General features: G+C 39.1%; 1 protein-coding gene across 1 annotated transcript in view; it reads right to left on the reverse strand.

The window, feature by feature from the left end:
• The window catches only part of SEMA3D (semaphorin 3D), a 244,665-nt gene that overhangs the window by 131,966 nt on the left and 88,628 nt on the right, over positions 1 to 24,071 (reverse strand). Inside the window, exon 2 of the mRNA XM_004702630.2 lies at positions 23,586 to 23,772. Coding sequence (XP_004702687.1) covers positions 23,586 to 23,736 — 151 coding nt within the window. The 5' untranslated portion in view covers positions 23,737 to 23,772. The remainder of the gene's footprint in view (positions 1 to 23,585; positions 23,773 to 24,071) is intronic.

The following is a 24,071-nucleotide window of genomic DNA, read 5'->3' on the forward strand; positions in this document are numbered from 1 at the left end:
GTCATTCTATTTCCACGAGATCATCAACGAGAGCCCAGCAAGCAAAAAAAAAAATTAACTCCTGAGCCTGTAGCTTAACACCTAGAGCTAACAAACCCCCCAAATTTCAGAAGTAGCATTTTGGAAATATAACGAATATTTTAAAACTTTTACAGTTTTTTCAGACCAAAATGGAAGTGCGCAGGCAGGTTATTTTTAAGAATGTGTCGTTCATAAAGCTTTCTGGGCAGGAGCCTTGTTTTTAACGTGGGTGAAGGATGAGCATGCTGCTTCAAAGGGCGTCAGGAAGAGGCGTGTTCTGTGCCCCACCCTCCCATGGATGTCAGCAGCCCTTACCTCTGTGTTCTAAATGCCTTCTTTGTTCCATGCTCTAGACCTTTCACCTGCTCCACCATACTCACCCTGCCTACTATCCCTTGGACCAGATCTTTCTCTCCTCTGTCTTTATTCCCCGTGTGTGATCTTCCTCAGCCTCCCAGCCCCTCGAATTTTCACTCCTGCAGTACACGCTTAAAAATATATTAAGTAATTATTTCTGAATTAAGTGAAAGGAACATATGACATATCATTTACTCCAAGTCTTCAAATATGTAAATCAGTGCCTGTGCTAGGATAGGAAGGGCCTCAGATGGGATTTTTTTAAATAAATAATTTTATTAGGGGCTACATCTCTTATAACTTCTCTTATAACAACCCGTACATCTGTTGTATCCAGCACCTTTGTACATAAGTTGCCATCATCATTTCCAAAACATTTTCTTTCTACTTGAGTCCTTGGTATCAGCTCCTCTATTTTCCCATCCCACTCCCACCCTCCCTCGTGAATCCTTGATAATTTAGAAATTATTTTTATTTTCATATTTTGCACCATCCACTGTTTCCCTTCACCCACATTTCTGTTGTTTGGTCCCCAGGGTGGGGAACTGTAGGTCAATCATTGTGATGCATTCCCCATGTCTCCCCCTTCTCCCCACACCTTCTCCCTATCCTCATGGTATCACTACTCTCATTATTGGTCCTGATGGGTTTATCGCTCCTGGATTCTGTGTGTTGAGAGCTCTTATCTGTACTAGTGTACATGTTCTGGTATAGCTAGATATTTTAGGTAGAACTGGGGTCATGATAGTGGTGGGGAGGAAGCATTAAAGAGCTAGAGGAATGTTGTGTATTTCATCAGTGCTATACTGGTGGGATCTTCCCTTCTTTGTGACCCTTCTGTGAGAGGATATCCAATTGTCTACAGAAAGGCTTTGGGTCTCCATTTGGACCTGCCTAGTTCACATCAAAATGTTTGTGTTGGGTCTTCTGATGCCTGATACCTGATGCCATCAACACCTTGTGCTTCTTCCAGGTGGGCCGTGTTGCTTCCCTGCTAGATGGCCACTTGTTTAACATCAAGCCTTTAAGACTCCAGATGCTTTATCTTGCAATAGCCAGGCACCACATTAGTGTATGCACCCGTTTTTCCTTCAGTGATTGTGTCAGGGAATGTGAGCACCACAGATTGCCAGGTTATTAGAACAAAATGTTCTTGTATTGAGGGAGGTCTTGAGTAGAGGTGCACTATTACCTTAATACTTAACCAATAAATATATGTAGAAATATTTGATATATGATTCATAGACCTACATTTGATATATGATACATAGACCTATATCCCTATTGTTATATATTAATATATTTACATATGCATATGGCTATGTTTATACCTGTATAAGTGTATTCTGCCTCCTTGTCCTTTCTTCTATTCTCTTCTATTTTCCTCCTGCCCCACTATCGTGTTCAACCTTCATTCGGCTCTCTGTGCTTCCTCTTGGCTACATTGCAGTTGATAGAACCTCACCAGGCATTCTATGCCCTCCTTGTCATCAACTTTAGATCTCTTGTTGTTCTCTTGTCCCTGGGTTTGTTGGCGCCCCACTCCTCCTTTTCCCTGTCCTCCCCGGAACCGTAGGCCCTGTTGTTTTCTCCTTGGGATTGTTTATCCTGCCTATTTTACATAGAAAGACATGACAAGAAAGGAGAAAACATAGCCTATGTGTAGTTCCAGGTCTGTCTGCTGACCCTTGTGAATGTGTTCCGATCAGGTCTGACGCAGTGTCAAGCCTTGCCCCCTGAGTCGGAATTCTATTTTCAGAATTCCTCAGGGACTTTGTTGCTTTGCTTCCCTTGCTGCTCTGGTGCACTCCCTTCGTGATATGCCCTGGTGTGTGTGTGGGTCAGACCAGGTACAATGCTCACAGTGTGTCTCAGGTGCTGCGCCCCCACCCCCTAGCGCTGTGGGTCAGTCAGGGGGAGTTGTGGGGAGACAATATTCTTAATCTATGATCAATAAACTTCTACAGAAGAATGGGATGGTTTGAAACTTCAAAATTACAATAAATAACATGCATATTTCACGCTAGCATGTATGGTGTGCATTTTGGATATACTTATAGTGTTCCTTAATATCTCAGGTTTACTTACCCAAAGTCACAGAAAAATGTGTATTTCCTACAAATACTGATTAATCCTTTAAGAATAATTTATCATTTTAGTACATGAGAGTCAATCATGAACCTCCAAAAAGTGTAATTTGTAGGCAAATGGCTGACTAACTCGCCTAAGAGCACCAAATACTCAACTGGTGCTAGCAATGTATTGACAGCAATTCAGATTCATGGCTCATCCACCACCAAAAATGAAGATATGGTTTATAGACACATCCGTGTCAAAGACAGTGGTGCTTGATACGATAAACCTTTCATTATCTGGTTAGTACAACGGAAAGAATGTTGTACTATGCCTTTGCTTTGACAAGTCCAATAACGCTAGCTCAGTGTGCTCCTCTGTAGGAGGGAGAGTGACGCCAGCTCATTGCTCAGATCTCTCCGCTGCTAGCATCAGGGGGCACTGGAACCTTATGTCTAAATTTGTCAACAGTGTGGGCAAACCAAATAGTAACGTTATCAGTCTTTCTAGTCCCCATTGCGGCTCTGGTGTCTCAGAGCAAGTAGCCCCTAAATCTTGGGACAGAGAAGAAGAAAATGCAGTATAATATAAAACCAAATGGGTCTTATCACTCTCCCTGGAGGACTCAGATGTTACTATTCAGTGAGATGCAAAGAGTTAAATGCTGCCAGTGGAGGAGCCCAGCAACAATGGACCTCCTCACCCACAGCCTGGTGGCTCTCCATGGGAGAGGGCGGCTAAGGACCTTGGTAATCCACCTCCTATGTGAAATAAACATGGCTCTGAAAAGAATTCTTTGTACCTCTCTTTTAGTGTCTCTTAGGACAATTGTTCATTCAGCCCCAAGAAATATTTGACCTGTGGAGCTACATTCATCCTCTTCATGGCAGACAGGAAGGGAGTGGTCGGTCCTATTAAATCTAATAAATTTTGGATTACGCAACACAGACTTCCTCAGTGTTTGACTGTTAAATGAACAAGCTCTCATACTCTTGAAATCCTGTATTTATTGCCAGAGATCCTGAGCTGGGTGGAGTTGTCAGTTTCTCTCATGAGAAGACTATATAGCTAAAAAAGAAAAAAAAAAACAACGCTTTCTACATCCTTTAACAAAGAATGCTCAACTGGAAGTTTTTTAATTTAAGGAAAAATTAAGTTATCAGAAATTCATGGGGTAAAATCTAGATTAAAGAAAGGCAAGTTCCAGTATGTCTACAAGTCTGTAGCAGAGCAATTTTACAACCCAAATAAGTTTGGATTCAAAATTCAGACCCCTTTCCTGTCATTTCAAGGCCTTCAGCACCCATTCTTAACCCAATCCATCTCTCCTATTCTCTCCCTCTCCTTTCTTTGTCAAAGGGATAGAAGTTGTATGGGGTGGGGGGTGGGGTTCTAGAATCCAGTACGATCTCTGGTTGGTTCACTATGGGCTGTATAAATCAAGACTTTTTGTCTTCAGGCCGTTCCATCACCTTTGTCAGAAGAAAGGTGGGTCTATTCCTGTAAAGAGTTCCAATCTGAAAACCCAGAGGGGCTGTGGGACCCTGTGCTATCAGGTCACTATGAGTTGGCATTGACTCAATGGCAGTGAGATCGCCTTTCTATTTCCATCTTCCCATCAATTCAGGTGTTCTCTTCTGCTCTCTGATTCCCAGAACGTTCCTGCTACCTGAGAGTAATCTAAAGATTTCTCCTGCTGCAGCTCTGTAAAGCTTCTGAAAGTTTTCAGCAGGCCTTTGATAACCAAAGCATTTCCGATCCCAAACCTGTCCTTAGTTTGGGTCAGGAATCGGCCAAAGGGACCAAATTCTGCTCAATCCAAAATGAAAATTCATCCTCAATGTTGAGACTCACTGAATCCCTTTGGATCTCTGTAGACTTGTGTTTCTTCTGCAGCCTCTGCTCAACTGTGAGACAGGCACCGACTCTCCCGTGGATTCAGCCTTAATATAACGTGAGAAAGCTATGACCTAGCCAGAGAGGAGCAAGCCCTCAGGATGGCCTTAGAACCACCGCTAGGAAAAAAAAAATCAAACTATAAAAAACTAACAAAGTTTCCCTTGATAATCTTATTTAAGATTTTTCAGAAAGGGTTGAAAAATTAACTATTATAATAAGGAAATTATACATATGACACAATTAGAAAATTATTAACATAAAGAAACTTTAAATTGTACACAGTAAATTTTAGGAAGAATCACTACTTTTCTAAATAGGGGAGACATATTGTTTTTTTGATACATATACATACTCAAATACAATTATATTTGAGTAAATAATTGGAGAAGTTGGGTTATATGAAGAATTTGGCCTCAGGAATGCAGGAAAGCTGATTAACAACCTACAATAGGCAGGTGACTCAGCCTTTCCGGCTGAAGGTGAGGAGGGCCTGAAGCACTTGCTAATGAAGATCAAGGGTTGCAGTTTTCATTATGAATTACAGCTCCATGTTAAGAACGTCCAGATTCTCGCAATTGGACACATAGGTAACATTATGATGAATGCAGAAGAGAAGTCAAGGATTTTATCTTGGATTCACAATCAATGCTCATGGAAGCAGCAGTCCAGAGATCAAATATCGCATTGGATAAATCTGCTGCCCAAGACCTCTTTAAAGTACTGAAAAGCAGGGCGTGCTAAGGTGTGCCTGACCCAAGCGATGGTTCTTAAATTGCCTCAGATGCACATCAAAGTCAGACACTGGCAGGGCAAGACTGAAGAAGAAGCAATGCATTTGCATGACGGTGAATTTGCATTTCAAGAATATTGAAAGTACCATGAAGTGGCAAAAGAACAATCTGTCTTGGAAAAAGTACAGCCAGATTTCTCCTTAAAGGGAAGAATGGTGAGACATATTTAGGACGTGTTATTAAAAGAGACCAGACCGGGACATATCATACTTGGTAAAGTGTGGGGGGGGGGGCAGGAAGGCCCTCCAAAAGATGGATTGCCACAGTGACTGCAACAATGGGCTCAAACTTAAGAACAATTGTGAGGATGACAGAGGGCCAGGCAGTGTTTTTCTCTGCTATACATAGGGTCGCTCTCAGTCAGAGCTGATATGTTGCACCTAACAAAACACCACTTATATTTAAGTAACATAATTAACATTTAAAAATCATATTGTTGGACAATATTGCCTTCTTTTAAGTTATTATAGTAACTATCATTTAAGTTGAGGAGCTATTTTTTTCTCTGCTATTTTGAGAGAAGAATACTGTATGCTGTTGTATTAAGATGTTATATTAAAATGTATATTCCGATATTTGATTAAAATAAAAGCCATGTTAATTTGACAAATAAGTATCTTGACTTTGAAACTTAAAAGAGCATTAGCTTGAAGATGATTCAGAAAATACTTCTCAAACTAGATCGAATCTCCATGACAATTGCCACCTTATCTATATCTGAGGGAGTTTACTTTATCTTGTCATTGTTCTTCAGGAAATGTACTGTGCATTTGTAAGCCAACCTTCTCTTACAAATCAATAGGAAATGTGATCATAACAAAGAGTTGGAGAGTAAGAATTTCAAAGGACTTATACTTCTGAATTTTGGTTCACTTCTATGAGTGATTTCACATAGCATCCAGCGCTCGCCAAATGACAAACATGCGATCCAGAAGCCTGGGTCTCAATGACAACGTGACTGTACAATTTCTACATTCCTACTCCCAATCCTGTTCTGGCAAAAATATGTATCTGATGATTTAAAAGACTTTGTTATTTTCTAATATATAGTTTCCTGCATAATATCATTTGCTTTATTATTGACATAATGTTCATTGATTTTTTTCCACTGAAACAAGCAAGTATCAATTAGGTTTTCATCTTATTAGCATATTCCTTGTAGCATAAGGAATAGCTTTGTTCAGAGAATCTGCATCAGAATTTGCACAATATCCAAGAGAGATTTAAAAACACAATCTTAGAGTATTGTTCACTTGAATATTAAGAAATCTAATATTGGAGACAGGCACTGAGATAATGTTTTCATCTTTATTTTCTATTTATATATTCTCACCCGTGGGGAAAGGAGTCTCATGAGTTATAACCTCTTTGAAAATAGACACTTAAAATCACACTCTCTCTCTCAAGTTCTATTTTAGCATTAGCACTACCTTGCTGAATATTTCAGTCCCTTTACCAAACCATCTCTGTGCTTATTCTCTTACTGAGATAGCCTCATTCCCAGACTCCATAGTTCAGGGTCCAGTCTAGTTTCTTTTCTTCATTTTATCTTACTCTTCTTTCATTCCTTTAATTAACCCAAGCCCATATCATTTCCTTCATGCTGACCTCCAGCTAAATGTATAGCCTTCTAAATTCTATCACTCACATTATCTATTGTCTACTATCAAGCAGCTACTCTTAATTCAGACCACCTAGAGTCCCTGCTACTACTTGTCTAAATGACAATAAATGGCCTTGTTTTATGTCTGACCCTCTCTATAGCTATTATCACTTGGTGCTGCCTGTTCCACTCATGAACCACACACTCTTACACACGCACGCCCCTAACTTGCAGTTAATTTAGGTTTATTGCAAGACCAACTCATGTGATGATAATTCGCTTTATTCATCTACCTCTAAACTTCATCCTATGTGCAAAGTACAAGTATACAGGCTACTTCCTGAAAAAAATCTTCTAAAGATTATTTTGTTTACACTAATCCTATGTCATCAGTATGATCGCTCTTGTTCTGTGTACACGTTTTATATTTTAAAAAGACTAGGAGCGCCTTGTCGGAAAGAATAATGTCTCAAAATTATTGCTCTTATTCACCAACATCTGATACCCCTTTTTGCACTTCAGAATAATGAACTGATTTATCAAACTTGAGATTCTTATTTGCGTTGGATTATCTACCTTCCATCTAAATTGGATTTTACTACAGTTACATTAATAATTTAGAGGAACTAATGTATCATTTGGAATGATACATTATGTGAGCCTAATGCTTTGTAATCACGGGGGATTTCTGTTGTGATCGCCACATAGTCCTGGGGTAGAAGAGAGAAGAGGCAAAGCTAAAGCACTCTCCAGCAATGCTTCTCCGGTCCCTCTATTCAGACAAGCCACCCAGGAAGGTGACTGGACTGCAGATTCCCATTTAAAATGTCATGATGGGTGGAGAGATTCTGCATTTCCAACAACCTCTCAGGCAATGCAAATGCTACTGCTTGTGGGAGCACTTAGAGTAGAAGGGACCCCCAGTGGCATTGTGGGATAGATTCGGGCTTCTAACTGCAAGGTTAGTAGTTCAAAACCACCAGCTGCTGTGTGGGCAACAGAGGAGGCATTCTTCTACTCCCCAAAAGAGTTACAGTCTTGGAAATCCACAGAGACAGTTTTACTGTCCCATACAGTCCTCTAAATGTGTCCTATACAGTCACAATAAATCCGAATTAACTCAATGCCAGTGAGTGTGTTGTGTGTGTGTTCTCTTCGAGTAGAAAGGTGTAGAACACTGTCACTCCAATATCCTCTTGTTACCTTGAAGTGCTGGACACTGTTTCTTCTCCTATACTAGAATTTCTTTTCAATAATTTACTCATGTTATGTGTTGCTTTATTCATTATTATACATTATTCTTGCTTTTCCTTAATGATTTTCAATTGGTGACATTTGCATAACGCTAATGAACATATCCCTAAATTGTTAGAAATGGTGAAAAAATCTTCCTATTTTATTAAACCAGTAACATATAAACGTCATCCCCCATATTATTATCACACAAGAATAGAAGTACAACCATTTAGTATGCATTATCCTTTAAGATAATATGAGGATGACAAGGTATGACCAAGTGTAGACTTTCATTTCAAGGATATTTGCAGTTTCCTGGGGGAATGAAAAATCCTATCCAAGATTCCTAAGCAGACTTAGTTTTTAATTAATTTTCTTGACATCTTATTTCAATTAATTAAAAATTGTATGGTTGGTCCTTCTTTGAATCCTGTCACATTATCCACTGTGTGTTTTACAATCTCCAAGGAGATTTTCCAAATACTATGTCATTTGATTCTCAAGGAAAAGCAGAATAATTATCACTAATTTCCAAATGAGAAAACCTACACTCAAAATGAGCAAGTAATTTTTCTGATGGGGCACTGACCACCAGTATGGTTAGAGGGGAAGCTAAATCTTCTAACCTAAGCTCTATCAATCACTATAGTTATATTTCATAGTTGAAGATTTACCTTTAGTTAGAAAAACAGTATTCTTTGTAAAGCACATCGACTTATGTTTCCACTGAATATACCAGAAGACAAGTCCATTTCTATTGCTTCCTCCATTTCACCATTCCATTGGGATTACTGGAATATTAGTCTTATATTTTATACCCTGCCTGACCCAGTGTGGTTTTAGACAAATAAACTTTTATATGACTATCATTTTTATAAGTGAAAAGCACTTTAGATACAATTTATACGTCTTTTGAATTAATAGGATTAAAGCTGAATGTTTAAATAACTCTTACCATAATCTAAAACATACATGAATATTTAAAGAAGAGTGGCATTCATCAAATGTTCTGTTTTAAAAAATCCAAGGATAGTCTATTTGAAACCATCCTTAATTTTAGAAGTATTCACATGTATTGAAGCAATCTCACTGTAAAAAATAAGAGATTAAAACCAAATTTAGATAAGTCAGTCTAAAACAAATAATTGCATATAAGTATTTTATCTCTTCCATAATTTATAGATGCGTAAACCAACTGCACACAAGATCAATGAAAAGGAAACTTTCAACCAAAACAGATTGGACTGAGTTGAATCTTATTAAAATGACCTTTCCTTAAATAATGACCTTCCCTAAGACCTCTTCCGTTTCTATCGAAAAAACAAAGACCACTTGTGTCTCTGCCAGCCTTGCCAGCAGAAGCATAACTAAGCACGGCCAGTAGATGCCTGAAGTCGTACCACTTCCGTTCCAGGAACACTTCTTCCATGCTACGTCTATGGTACTGTGATGCTACGTCTATGGTACTGTGATGCTACATCTATGGTACTGTGATGCTACGTCTATGGTACTGTGATAGCAAATTTTACTTCCTAGTATTTTACAACTTATGTGACTTTGTAAACCTCTACAAACTGATAAGAAGTAGGACAGCATTCCACATATAGTGGTAAATACATCTTAATTCGATAATAGACTTCAACAGTCAAATTGTGGTGCACATACTATTAACCTGAAAATCTAAGACACGGATCTGATCATCAATTTGTTTCATAATTTTGTTTCATTATAGTTTTTTTTTATTTGCAACCCCAGAGTTATTTAAACACCGACATCTTGTTTCCAAATACTCACATATCAACATCTAAATATACATAAGGAGCCCTGGTGGCATAGTGGTTATGTATTGGACTGTGATCTACATGGTATGCAATTCAAAGCTCCTGGGGAGAAAACGTCTTTCTACTCCTGTAAACCACTATAGTCTTGGAAACTCACAGGGGGCAGTTCTACCCTGTCCTATAGGGTTGAAACCAGTGGGCATCGAGTCAACGGCAATAATATATATATATATATAAAATTCTGTTGTCCAGGTGATGTTAAATGGACATGAAAACATCTTCAAACACAGCTATGCCTAGTGTGATACACAACACAGAATTTAAACATAACGTATATATATATCATGGTTCCCCTTCACCTAGACAATAGAATGACTGAGCAAGACAGTGGCTGTTCATGTGCACTAAGCCACTTTAAATCTAGCTTGTTTTTAAGAAAATAAAATCTCTTCAATATTTTCTGCAACATGATATAGATTATTCCACATATGGTCAGAATTATAAATATTTCTCATATTATTTCAAGTATTTCTTCCTTAAAAACAAGTAGCTGATCTCATTTCTTCTTCAGCTACTGCACCATTCCATTTATGCAAGAAGTAACCTTGAAATAATGATCTATAGCAGTGGTTCTCGACCTTTGGGGATCAAATGACCCTTCCACAGGGGTCACTCATTCGTAACAGTAACAAAATTACAGTTATGAAGTAGCAACAAAAATAATGTTCTGGTTGGGGTCACCAAAACACGAGGACCTGTACGAAAGGGTCACGGCACTAGCAAGGTTGAGAACCATTGACCTGGAGTCACTGTGTGCAGTCCCTCTCAGCTCACGGTCTCATGAACCCACCCCTCCAGTTCCAGTTTGGATTGCACCCCTCAAAGACACTGCTCTTAGCTCAAAATTGGCCCCTGAGTTGCTTAATCCGAAGGATTATATTCAATCCTCCTCTCTCATGATGTGTTTGCTGTTGAATTTGACACTGATCAGCATCCCTGGCTCTTTCACGTGCCGTCTTCACTTGACTTTGTGTTTACCATTCATGACTTCCTCCCACGTGCCTGACCTTGACTTTTCAGTTTGTTGCTCTCTCAACCTTTCTCAGATTTCCTGACTTGAAAGCATCCCAAAACTCAGTAGCATGCTTTCTTTTTATTCCTCTCATGAGCTCATAGTGTCACGTGGCTTTAAAAGTGTCTATGCTAACTGCCAGCTTGCTATCTCCAACTGACATCTTTAATGAAGTCCACACTCAAAGGCCTTCATGCAATCTTATTTGGATTTCTAACAGGCTTCTCAAACAAAATATGTCCAAAGTTCAACTCTTGACCTCCCCCTGAAAACTTAATTCTTACACAGTCTTCACCATTTCAATCCGTCGTAAGTTCACCCTTTCCCCCCCCAAATAACATAGAGCCATATTTACCAATTCTATTTCTCACTTACTATCCCATCCATCAGCAAAGGCTGTTGGCTCTGCCTTCATGTCTACTGCTCCCACAGTGACCTATAAACCAGTGTCCCACCTGGGTTATTACAATAGCCTCATAACTTGGCTTCTTACTTCTTTGCTTACTCACAGTGTATTTCCAGCACAGAAATCAGAACCTAAATATTTAGTTGGAAAGTCATTCTACAATAAAAAATAAACAAATACATGATCCAATCACTCATCTCCTGTAAACTCTCGGGTGTAACCACCTGTCTTCTTTCTCCTGGCTCACATTATCTGAGCTGTTGCGCCTTTCTTTAAAATGAGTCTGGCAGTACTTGAGGTAAGACTTGTACTGCTAAACGCAAGATTAGTGGTTCAAATCCACCAGCTACTCCATGAGGGAAAGATGAGGCTGCCTGTTCCTGTAAGGCTTTACAAAACCTCAGAAACACTATGTTGAATTGCAATGAGTTGGAATCAACTTGATGGCAGTGGGTTCAGGTCTTTAGAATCTTTAAACAAGGAGGCTCAGAGCTTTTGCACTTGATACTCTTTTCCGTTACAGATAAGTTTCTCCGAAGGATCTGCACACTTGCTACCAGAATCTCAAGTATTTATGCAAACACGACTCTTCTTTATCACATTTTACTACCACACTCCACTATCCTCTAGAATCCCTTATTGATACACTTTCCACGGTGTTGTTATTATACCCTGTGCACAACCAAATGAAATACTGCCCGGTTCTGTGCCAGCCTCACAATTATGTTCATGTCCCTTGCTGTTGCCACTGTCATCTATCCATCTTGTTGATGGTCTTCCTCTGTTTTGTTCTCCCTCACATATGATGATGTCCTTTTCTAGAAACTGGTCCCTTCTGACAATATGTCCAAAGTAGGTGAGACAACGTCTCATCATCCTTGCTTCTAAGGAGAATTCTTGCTGTACTTCTTGTAGGATAGACTTGTTCATTCTTTGGCGAGTCAATGGTACTTTCAATATTCTTCCCCAGCACTGTAATTCAAATGCATGGATTCCTCTTCAGTTTCCTTATTCAATGTCCAATTTTTACTTTTTACTCTCTGCATAATACTTGTCATCCTTCTTGGATAAGGATTTATAGCTCTTCTATTCACTGATGTATTCTCTAGTCTCCGAACAAAGCATGGCACAACATCTAACAAGAACTCGCAGCCATCAAGTCCATGTCGACGCACAGGGACCCTGTGGTGGAGGGAAGAACTGCCCCGATGGCTTTCAGAGACTGTAACTCTTTATTGGAGTAGAAAGACCCATGTTTCTCCCAAGGAGGAGCTGGTACTTTAGAACTGCTAACCACGTTATTATATGCTTACCTCAAATATAATCCAAGCCATGAAGGAGTCTTGAATTCTGAAGCCTACGCAAGCCCGACTGCCATGGCCTGCCTTTAGATGAAAGATGCCCGGGAAACCACACGAGTCCTTGCCAAGACGGAACAATCGTAAGACGGAACCATCAAGGACCTCCTTGATAGAATTTGTCATATTGGAAGTGTTATTATGAGTTTGATGATGATTATTCCCTAGATACCTATGGAGGCGTGAGAACACACCGTCTTCCTTTCCACACTGACTTGAAACGAAGACTGGCCATTTGTAGATGGTTACTACCATTGGGTGTTATTGAACATAGTCTGCCATCAAAAAGGTGACGGAGACATTTTGTATTGTTTTGTGTCTTGATATTTGTGTTCCTGAATCTATTTAATGCTGCCCTGGTGGCACATGAAGTGAAGAGAATGGAGACATAGAATTAAACAAATGTAAGCATAAAATTTGGTTCTTCCACTTAACTACTTCTTGCTTTCAGAGTAATTCATGCTCAAGTCTTAGGTTCCTTTTCTATAAAATTTAATAAAAACAATCATCTTCAGGGTGTTTTTTTAACCCTGACATTTGATAAAGTACATAATATGGTACCTGGGCCTTATCATTTGTTTATTTGATAGCCTTTATAAGTATTTAAGGAGCTCTGGTGGCATAGTGATTAGGCATTAGGTTGCCAGCCATAAAGTCAGCAGTTCAAACTGCTCTGTGGGCAAAATATGGGACTTTCTATTCCATAAAGATTGTCAGCTACCCTGTCCTATAGGGTTGCTGTAGGTCAGAATTCAATTGATGGCAGTGAGTGTGTTTTCTGTTTGTGTGGCATGTGGTGGCCTTGTGGGTTAGCCATTAGCCTTCTAACCACAGAGGGTAGCTCAAGCCCAGTAGTCCCCCCACTCTATGGCAGAAAGAAAATACTGTTTGTTTCATTAAAGATTTACAGTCTCACCAGTCATATACAGGGGCTTTATGAGTTGGAATCACCGAGATAGCAGTGGGTATAATAGCACTTGATACCAATTGAAATGATGGGTATTTTCGTGCCTATGTATATTTTTGTTTTTGTTTTTATGACTCTTGCTATAAATTTATTATTATTATTATTATCATCATTCTCTCTACCTGTAAACTAAGTAGAAAAGGGAACATGCATTTTTTTTCTGGCTTCGAAAGAGCCTGACACGTAGTGGGCCACAGGTCTGGATCTCAATATCTGGCCAGCCTAAGTCCAACAGCATATAAATTCATAAGGCTATAATAGAATCCAGAAGTGCCAGTTGGAGATAGAGATGTAGCAGACATATCTTATTAAGTTCTGAGATCCAGAAATCCGTGTCTAGCTGTCTCTCACTAACTTTCTGGGTCTTGCTTCTGTTTATCTATTGTTACCAGTCTTACCACACTCACCTCGGGAAGCGGTTACCTAGATAATGCCAGAGCCACAAAGAGGGGTGCCTACTGAGGAGGGTGTCCTACAGAGGTCCCTGCACACACTCACCCTGCACCCAGGCCAAAACTCCCCCTCCAGCGATGACTGTGGCCTGGTGGTTTGGGGTGCAGCTGTGGCAGGAGGAAGAACAGGAAAGGCTGCAGGCTAGACTGCAAGTGCACATGTTGGCACGTGGGGCTAAACGTAGTCCTAGAACAGTAGGAGACAAGCACACAGGACCAGCCAGAAGAGTCAAAGTTTTCAGAAGCCCTTCAGCACAGCAGTCTGGGTTCCCTCAGCCACTCACTATCATGTCTGCCTCTCTCCTGTTCATGTCACATAAAACATCCTAGTGCACAGCACTATGGGCCTCATCTGCAATGCATACATGTAGCTATGGAAAGGGTGACTATATGGGGACTCATAGGTGGGTTGAAGTCATCAAGGATTTCATTTTGTTTGGATCCACAATGAGTGCTTCTGGAAGCAGCAGACAAAAAATCAATCCATCGCCGTATTGGGAAAATCTGACCTCTTTAAATATTGGAGATCAAGGATATATATCACTTTAAGGACTAAGGTACATCCGACTCAAGGTCTGATATTTTCAAGTGCTTCATGGTGCAGGTGACAATTGGACAATGAATGAGGACGACCAAGATAGAATCGATGCATTTGAGTTATGGTGCTAACAAAGAGTATGAAACATACCATGGCCTGCCAGAAAAACAAACTAATCTGTCTTGGAAAAGTACAGACCGAATGCTTGTGAAGAAGCGAGGAAGCTGGGGCTTTGCCTCACGTACTTTGGACATGCTAATCAGAGAGATCAGTCCTTGGAAAAGGATCTCATGCTTGGCAAAGACAGGGTCAATGAAAAAGAGGAAGACCCTCAGTGAGATGGAATTACACAGTAGCTGCAACAAGGGGGCCTCCCACCTAACAAAAACTGGGAGGCCAGCACAGGGCTGGGGATAGTGTCTGGCTGTTCTGCTGTACAGAGGGCCAGTATGGGTGGGCACGGACTCCATAGCACCGAACAGTGCCAACCATCCAGGTGAGGTACTTTCCTCCCCCTTGTCCATGTGTTGAGGTTCCAAATTGATGAATGGTGCTTGTAGAGTGACTGTGATTCTTTGAGATGGCAAGAGTTTTGCGAGGCTTAGGAGAATGGATTAAAATTGAAATAAGACATATGCACACACACGCATTTTGCTAATCATGAACTCTTCAAATACACGTTAATATTAAAACAGAAAAAGAAAATAAGGCCATGAAGAATGAGTAAACATGACATAGAAACTACCCAAAGGAGTGAGTTTGGTTTTGGGTTTGAGTCCCAATTAAGTCTGGTGGCACTGTCAGGTGAGTATAGGACAGCTAAGAGCCAGGTTGGCAGTTTGAATCCCTCAGCCTTCTTGTGGGACAAAGTTCTGTCTGCCTTCTCCTGTAAAGATGGACAGACTCCGAAACCCTATTGGGGGCTATTGTGAGTCAACTGGATGACGTGATGGCAGCAGGCAATTGGCTTGCTTTGTGCCTGGTGGCATCGTGGGTCACTGGTTGGACAGTCAACAGCAAGGTCAGTAGTCCAGCTGTTCTCGCAAAGAAAGATGGGCCTTTCTGCTCCAATAAAGATTTTAGCCTAAGAAACCCGAAGGGGAAATTCCACGCCATCCTATATGGCCCCAATAAATGGGAATCAACTTGGTGGCAGTGAATTTTCAGTCCATGTAAGGTCTTTTAAGATTATTATGATCAGAAACTGTTTATTATACATGAAGTAGGTAGTCTTTCCACAGTTATTTGTACTGAATTATCCATTCCAGAAATTCGAGTGAGAAGTCTTTGTGTAGGGCTCAATATATCTTAATAATTTTTTAATACAGAATCCAGAAGTATAGGACATCCTGACCTCCAGAATTCTTTGTTACTTCAGAATCAGATTTGGTGTACATCAACATGCAAGAATTCAAAACATGCTTCTGAAGGAAAATCTCCTTCTACAACAATAGAATCAAACAAGCTCCTATGCATTGAAACATTCAACGCTACATCTTTATCAGAGATCTTTGGATAAAAAGGTTGGTGTATTTCTGTTGGCCTTTTACAAATCCCTCAAAATTATCTTGTAGCTGTTTTAAATAGTTAATGCTACTAACCCAAATTGCCCAGTTGAGTGTGAATCATTGAAAGCAAAGATAATAAAGCTGATGTGTGTCCATGAGAGTATTTCTTAAAATAAAATAAAATTTTCAGATTGGAAGTTTTTAAATCTCCTTTTCTACATATGTTTTAGTGCCCAAATCGAATTGTTTTGTACTCTTACCTTTTCCATATACGGGCCAGATGATAGAGCATCTAAATTCATTAGTAGAGTCATGAAAGGAAATGGAAATGCCACGCGGTGCTTTGGATTTTCATCTTAGAAGGATATAGGTGGCCTGCTTACAAGCAATTCTTATCACCATAACTTCAAGATAATAATGATATGTATCATAGCGGTTTCAAAATCCTTGAAATCGAGTTGCCATGGGATCAATTCCAACCCACGGTGGCCCCGCGGGTGTCAGGTGGAACTGTCTTCCACAGGATCACCAGCGGCTGAGTTTTCAGAAGGAGAAAACCAGGCTTTTCTTGTGCTGGGACTCTGTGGAAGTCCATCCCACAGACGTTCAGTTGGCAGTCCAGTGTTGGGCTGTTTGCACTTGTCAAAGGTGTTAACTCATCATTTTTTAACTACTTCAAAACTATCCAATATGATATAGAAGAGGCCAGTATCAAAACTGTTTAAATTCTTGCCAGTCCGTGGGACATGTAGGGTCCATGGTTCTGAATGACCTGTGATTCCCAAAGCCGGGCCCCACTCTTTGACGTGATTGGAAAGAGCAGAGAGCACAGGTGGGAACAATTGTGTAATAATTCCCATGGCTATTTTTAGCATACAATCTAAGGAACGGGTAGTGAAATGGTTAATTACATGGCTGCTATGAAGAGATTGGCAGTATGAAATTGCCAGTGACACTAGAGGAGAGAGGTGTGGCAGTCTGCCTTCATAGCCTTGGGAATTCTAGGAGAGCTATTCTTCCCTGTTCTGAAGGTTTGGTATAAGTCGAAATCCACTCCAGGCAAGAGGTTCGTCCACAATCTGGAATGAATGGCTCATAAAAGCCACAGGGTGGTAGGAGAAAACCGTGGATGTGTGGATTTGTGTATGTAGAAAAGATGCATCAAGGATAGACCCGAGTTCACTGCCATGGAGCTGATGCTGACTCATAGCAACCCTACAGGGCAAAGTAGAACTCCATAGATTTTTAAAAAAATCTCTATAGAAGCATATAACCTTATGTTCCTCGTGCAAAATCCTGGGTGGGTTTGAACCACCGACCTTAAAGTTTGCGATGCTTAACCCATTGCATGACCAAGTCTTCTTTGAGGATGAACAGGGCGATTTCTATAAACCATACCCTGCACTCGATCTCTGCCATTGGTTACCAGTGTTTGCAATGTAAGTTAGCTGAAACACCTGTCAAACGATGGTAGCATTTGGAAATTATACTGAATAGAGAGTAGACCTGATTGCATTTAATTTAACAAGCACACACCAGCTCTTCTTTGATATAAGCACTAGGTGCTGAGAGAGCTAAATAAAACAAGATTCGTAAGTCTGTAAGGGTGGATTCCAGGCCAAAACAAATACAAGTACACTCGTGTTGATATTTTAAAATTAAGCATCACTTATTATATTTGAGCTAATATTTTAGAATCACTATTTTTTAAAAAATTTATTATAATGCAATTTGTCATAATGACAGCATACTTTTTTTCTTTTATTAGCAAATTCCACAAAGGGCACAAAGGTCCATGTAAGACTATGGCCACTCAATGATCATAAAAAGTGCATATGATCCTTTTCAGTACTATTTAATATTGGCCATTATCCCAACAAACTTAGCACCTTCAGAATAATCTCCATTACACTTAATACATCTGTCAAATCTGTGAGCACATTCTTAGAAACATTTTTCAAACTCATCTCTGGATATATGACAACCCTGGATATATGATATCCCTGTTTTTTCTTTACCTCTTCTATGTCATCAAATTGTTGTCCTTTCATGCCCCTTTGCAGTCACAAAAATGCAAAGAAGTTGCATGGAGGGAGGTCAGGTGAGTAAGGTGTGTGGGACAAGAGAGGCAAGATGTTTTTTTGCCAAAAACTGGTACACTGAGATGGCTGTGTGAGCAGGTGCATTGCCATGGTGGCAAAACCAGTCCCCCATCTGCCAGAAATCAGGCCTTTTTTGTCACACACTGTTGTGCAATCTTTTCAGAGCCTCTAAATAGAAAGCTTGTTAACAGTCTGATCTGGTGGAACAAACTCCAAATGCACTATCCCCCTCACATCAAAAAAGGAAAGAGCATCGGTTTTTTGGCATACTCCCTTATATAGATAGATAGATGATAGATACGCACATGCACATATACACATACGGAAATGTATACATACATACACATGTCTATATGTGCATATATAACAGGGGAAGTTTTGCAAAGCATCTCAGTTTTACATTCAATAATCTTTATTTAAAGAATTATTTGGATTTTAGTGTGTTTCCTGTTTTGTTTTTTAGGTAAATTGTATAATGGCAGATATGCATAATTATATGTATAATTTGATGAGTTGTGAAAATTCTGCACACTGGGGAAGGGGAAATTTCCACGATACCTTCTTGATTCCTTCTCCATTCCCCAGTCCTACAAAGGCTACACCTGTTCCAATGCCCCTTGTTTAATCAAAGATTAGTCTTGTCCATTTTTAAACTTCATATTAATCATTTAATTATTCATATGATTATATAATTTTACACTGTATGCCAGCAATATTTTCAGGCCATGCTAACACCATCTGCTTTCCTATATTGGATATTATTAGTGATTTTATTTATTTCAATGGATAAGTAAAGGTATCTCACTGTGATATTAATTTATAATTACCTGATGACTAATTATGTCCATAATTCTTCCATTTGTTTGTTGGCCATTTGTATGTTTTCTTTTGAGAAGTGTTTGTTAAAGTTTATTGTCCATTTATAAATGTGGCTGTTTATATTTATTATTTGTTTATGAGAGCTTTACACATCTATTATTGATAATTCTTTCAAATATGATTTATGAGTATTTTATGGATTTCTTATTTCTTTTAGTAATAATGTCTTTTGAGGAACAACTTAAAATGGTTTGCTCAAATGCAATTTAATAAATTTTTTCTATATTCTGCAAAAGGCATCTTTGTTTACATCCAGGTTACAAAGATATTCCCTCAAGTTTTCTTCTAGAAGATTTCCAGATCTATAAACCATTTAGCATTATTGTGTGTGTGTGTGTGTATGTGTGTGTGTGTGTGTGTGTTGTGTGGGAGAGGGGCTGCAGTTATTTTTTTTTCTGTTCAAGCTTCATGTCCTTTCTCAATTCATGTACCTCGATATATTTACTGTCACTCAAAAGCCTGAATTCACGCGAGCTGTGGCTGACTACTGCACACTGGGTCTAACTACGTAGACTGCAGCCCGTATCACGAGCTTCTCACCAATAGCGCAAGCTGGAAACAGTGCACTATGACTTTGGAAGACAGTTCTGCAAGGGCAACAGACCTCCGACCTTGCTTGCTAGAGCACCAGCAGTTGGGCTGGATGGGTTTTACAGAAGCCCCAACTTCCTTACCCAGATAGAGAGATCCCTTAGAGAGGTCCTGAGACTGCACGAGAGCAGTCAGCCAGCCAGCCATGCTCAGGAGCTCTTTGTTCCAGATCCAGCCAGCATCTGGCTACACGTACAGGACAGAGCACCAGCCAGAAGCACCCAGGTAAAGCTCCTGTGAATTCCAGACTCACCAAAACTTTCAGAATAATTAAATGGTGGCTGTCTTGGTAAGGTGCCAAGTGTTAAGGTAGTTCATTGCATAGCAATAGAAAGTTAAACAATGTTGATCCCAGGAGTGGAGCATTGCCAAAACTGACTTTGAAGATCCTCTCTGTAAACAGGTGTGCTTCTGAGAACCTTATGGGTAGGGCTTCCCAGTAGGTACAAAGAAAACTGTGAAGAGATGAGCTCATCTCAGAGAACTTTGTAGGCTTGTCTTTGATCTAACAAAGTGGATTGTGTACTGACACATAAGAAATCTATAAAGGTTTTGCAGATTGGATAATCATTTTTCTATATAGTCTCATTGATTTTTTTCTCTGCTGCCTCTATTCTATTGTTAAAGCCAATCAGTAAAATTGTAATTTCAGATATTATACTTTTCAGATCTAGAATTTTCATTTAGCTTATTTTCTTTTGAATACTTGCAGATATCTATGATAGATGATTTAAAGCCCTTGCCTGCTAACTAAAACATCTAAATAATTTCAAGAATTGTTTCTGTTAACTATATATCTATTTTTGTATTTTCACATTTTCCTATTTTCTTGAATGTCTGGTAATTTTTGGTTGGACACTGTGGATGCTACGTAACAGAGAATCTTGTTAATTTTTGTTTTTCTTTCCTATGGGTTGATTTTTGGCTTGGGAAGCATTTAATTTCCTGGCAAATCATCCTTGATCCTTTTGAGGCTTATGTTCAAGTTTACTAGCATAGTCACTAGAGTATCCTTTAGAGGTAGACTTGATGACTACAGTGTGACCTTTATGTTGTCAAGGGAGTGCCCAGAGTCTTCAGTGAGGTCTTTCCACTCTTCTATCTTTCAGTACTTGGACCTTCAATATCTATACTCAATTCACAAACCTACTGTTTTTACCAAATCTTGTAGTCTTATCTGGTGGTTTCTCTCTCTTAGGTGCCATATTCCTGCTGCCTGATGTCTAACATCTGAAAACAGTTTTGTCCGGTTTTAAAGCTGTTTATGGCAGACAGAAGCCAAAAGTCAAACCAAATATACCTCTGTCAGGTTGATTCCAACTCATCCTGACGTAGCTAGCCTTTGGTTACCAGCTCAAAAAGCACAGCCCACTACCAGGGCTCCTCGAAGAACTAGGTCCACGGCAATAAACAGAGACATCTTCCAAAGATACAGGCTTGATTCCTTTGTGCTGTTTACCGCTAATTCTGGGCCTAATCAGCTCACCAGTGTATCTCAGAAAGCCTGCAGACTCTTCTAGCCCCATTTTCTCAAATAGCATCCTCCCAAGAAGGATATTCACTACATGCTGGTTGCTCAAAGATTAGCAAGATTTTAACTGGCTAGCACTTTCAGATTAACAAGACTTCTTACAGGCTCTCAGAATTGTCTGGTGTTTTTACAGCATGATTTTGAAAACAACCAACCAGTCAGAGTTTTGTTTTTTATTTTTCCTACGTGAGTTCCTAGATTTTCTGTACCAAATCTCAGTGTAAAAGTCCTGCTATTGAGTCCCCATGAAGTGCTTCCAGATCCCGATCATACGAGTCCTTCAATGAAACTGCTTTAACCAAACACAAGGATCTACCTATAACCCCCTCCCAGGGGGATGGACAACAGAAATGTGGGTGAAGGGAGACATAGGTCAGTGTAAGACATGAAAAAAAAAAGTTATAAATTATCAAGGGTTCATGATGTAGGGATGAAGTAGGGGGGTGGGAATGAGGAGCTGATACCAAGGGCTCAAGTAGAAATAAAATGTTTTAAAAATGATGATGGCAACATATGTACAAATGTTCTTCACACAATAGATGTATGTATGGATTGTAATAAGACCTGTACGAGCCCCCAATAAAATGATTTTTTAAAAAGAAACTCTTTGCTTTATGTTTAACAGAAATTCATTTTTTTAATTTGACAATCCAGAACATAGCACTGAAGTTTGACAGGCAATGAAATTGACCCCTGTCCAAATATCTGACATTCAACTTTCAAATAGCTTTACCACAATATCAGCTAAAAAGTACAAGTCTCATTAATCACTTACTTAACACATAACGACACCACATAAAAATTACAACTGCACTTTGTTTTCACTGATGAAAATGAATCCATGATGGGCTCAAAGTCAATTTTCCCCCCAGTTTCTTCTCTTTCTACACTCAGCAGAGGATGGTCACAGAGCCTGCGCTGACCCACAGAGGCTCTCAGGTACCAAGGTATTTACTTAAACGTGCTGAATGATCTCTCCCAGCTAGTGAGGGAAACAGGCATGGCTAAGCTAAATGGCTCATCGTTGCCTTCTCTCAGTGGCACACAGGACACATGCAGGGCACATGCCACTCCTGCCCTACCTTAGATATGCCTCTGCCGGCAGACATTCTAGTCCAGTTACTGTCATTACTTTAACCAGAGTAGACACCGTGACTTGACTTCTTTATTTGCAATCTGTACCTTCCCATAAGTGTTAATGTTCACTTGAAAACAAGAAAAGTCTGCAGATGATGAGAACTGAATCAAGACAGCATTAAGAGCAATTATGCTCTAACACTTGTTTTTAATTTTTGTTTAGACAAAACATTGAACAATTATATTCTACAACCAGGTCCATGTTCCTAAATAAAATATTATTCTTGATTACAAATAAATATACTTATAAAAATATTTTACACATATAACAATATGCAAATACAAACTCCCTTATATCTTTACAACCTGTGATTTAAATTCCAAACAAATGCCAGTGTATAAAAGCACTTATGGGCTTAGTGTGCTAATTTCACTTACTTACATTTGGCATCAAATTTAGTTTTTATTATTGACACCTAATTTGTGCTGAAATATGGTGTCTTAAAGATCAAAGAACAGCAAAACTGCCAGCATATTTTTTACCTGCCAAGTTCAGAATAAAGGAGTCTGATTCTCCCTACATTCCTTTTATTGGATGAGGTATTAGCGAAGTCAAGGGTATATCATAGACAAGAGGAACAAAAAGAAGAACCACTTTGAGCATAAAGCTTGGCAAAAAAACAAACACGAACTCTATGAGATGTGAATTGAGTTTACTAAATACAAGGGACTTCAAACAGTTCATGAAACATGGAAATTAATAGATAATGGAATTTTTCCAAGAAGTATTTGAAGTTCCCCATCGGTTTTAACTCTTTATATTGTAAGCCTTCACTTGCTTGCCCCCCGCCCATAAAAAGGCATATATTTGCTTGAGAGACCTTAGAGTTACCTTTGTCTGTGAAAAATTCCCTGAAGAGACTTTACTATGATTACAGAAAATCCTCTCCATCTAGAGATAAATGAGTAGCAGTCATGGGGGATTGCTGAACAGTTTCCTAATTTCAGGGGCTTATTGACTTCAATATGAAACCGATAGCAATGTTCACACTGAATATCCTAATTATGTTAGTCACTAATCATTAGAAATACCGAACTGAGGTGTAGGTATATGAGAAAACTGAGGCGAAAAGTATAGCTAGACAGTTTTGGTACTGATTTTCCAATAATAAATCAGGGGATTTTTATGTTCTATTAACCAATTTTATATTTCTATTGACCATTACCAACAATTTAAACATTTCACTGAAATCAACATGCATTTCTAAATAAAACATATCAATAGATAATAAAAGACATTTGGAAATCTTGACAAACAACCTGAGAAATAGTTCCATATTTACCTTTGTAAGTTAGCTTGAGTCTTGGAATATTTTGTTTAGAAGCTTCAATAGCTGGAATAAACAGCACTACTGTGCTCAACATCAGCAAAGCATGAAAGAGGTGGAAATCTTGGCTTCTGGAGTTTAGCTCTTTTTCTTGTTTGGCATTCATGGTGAAAACAATGTTCTCTTTCAGGGTCAATTTAATCTGAAAAATGAGAAAGTAACTATTCACCTAAGAGTTTATAAATTTTCCAAGTTTTCCAAATTGTAATATTCAAAATATATGTAGACTTTAAAAATTAATTTATTTTCCTCTTGTTTTGCTCTTACCAAAGTATTGAATGTAAAATACCCGAGAACTGAGTAAAAAAATAAAACCAAACAAAAATACCTTGGGACTGGATTCACACAAATGTAGAAACAAGTACACCACTAAGAATTAAGCTATTAAGATTAATCAGCATTGATTTCGTTATTAAAGCTGTTCATTTAAGCAAAAATTAC

This window comes from Echinops telfairi, unplaced genomic scaffold (assembly GCF_000313985.2).
Source record: "Echinops telfairi isolate 266 unplaced genomic scaffold, ASM31398v2 ScPeMD7_23;HRSCAF=83, whole genome shotgun sequence".
In the NCBI taxonomy this organism is placed as follows: Eukaryota; Metazoa; Chordata; class Mammalia; order Afrosoricida; family Tenrecidae; genus Echinops; species Echinops telfairi.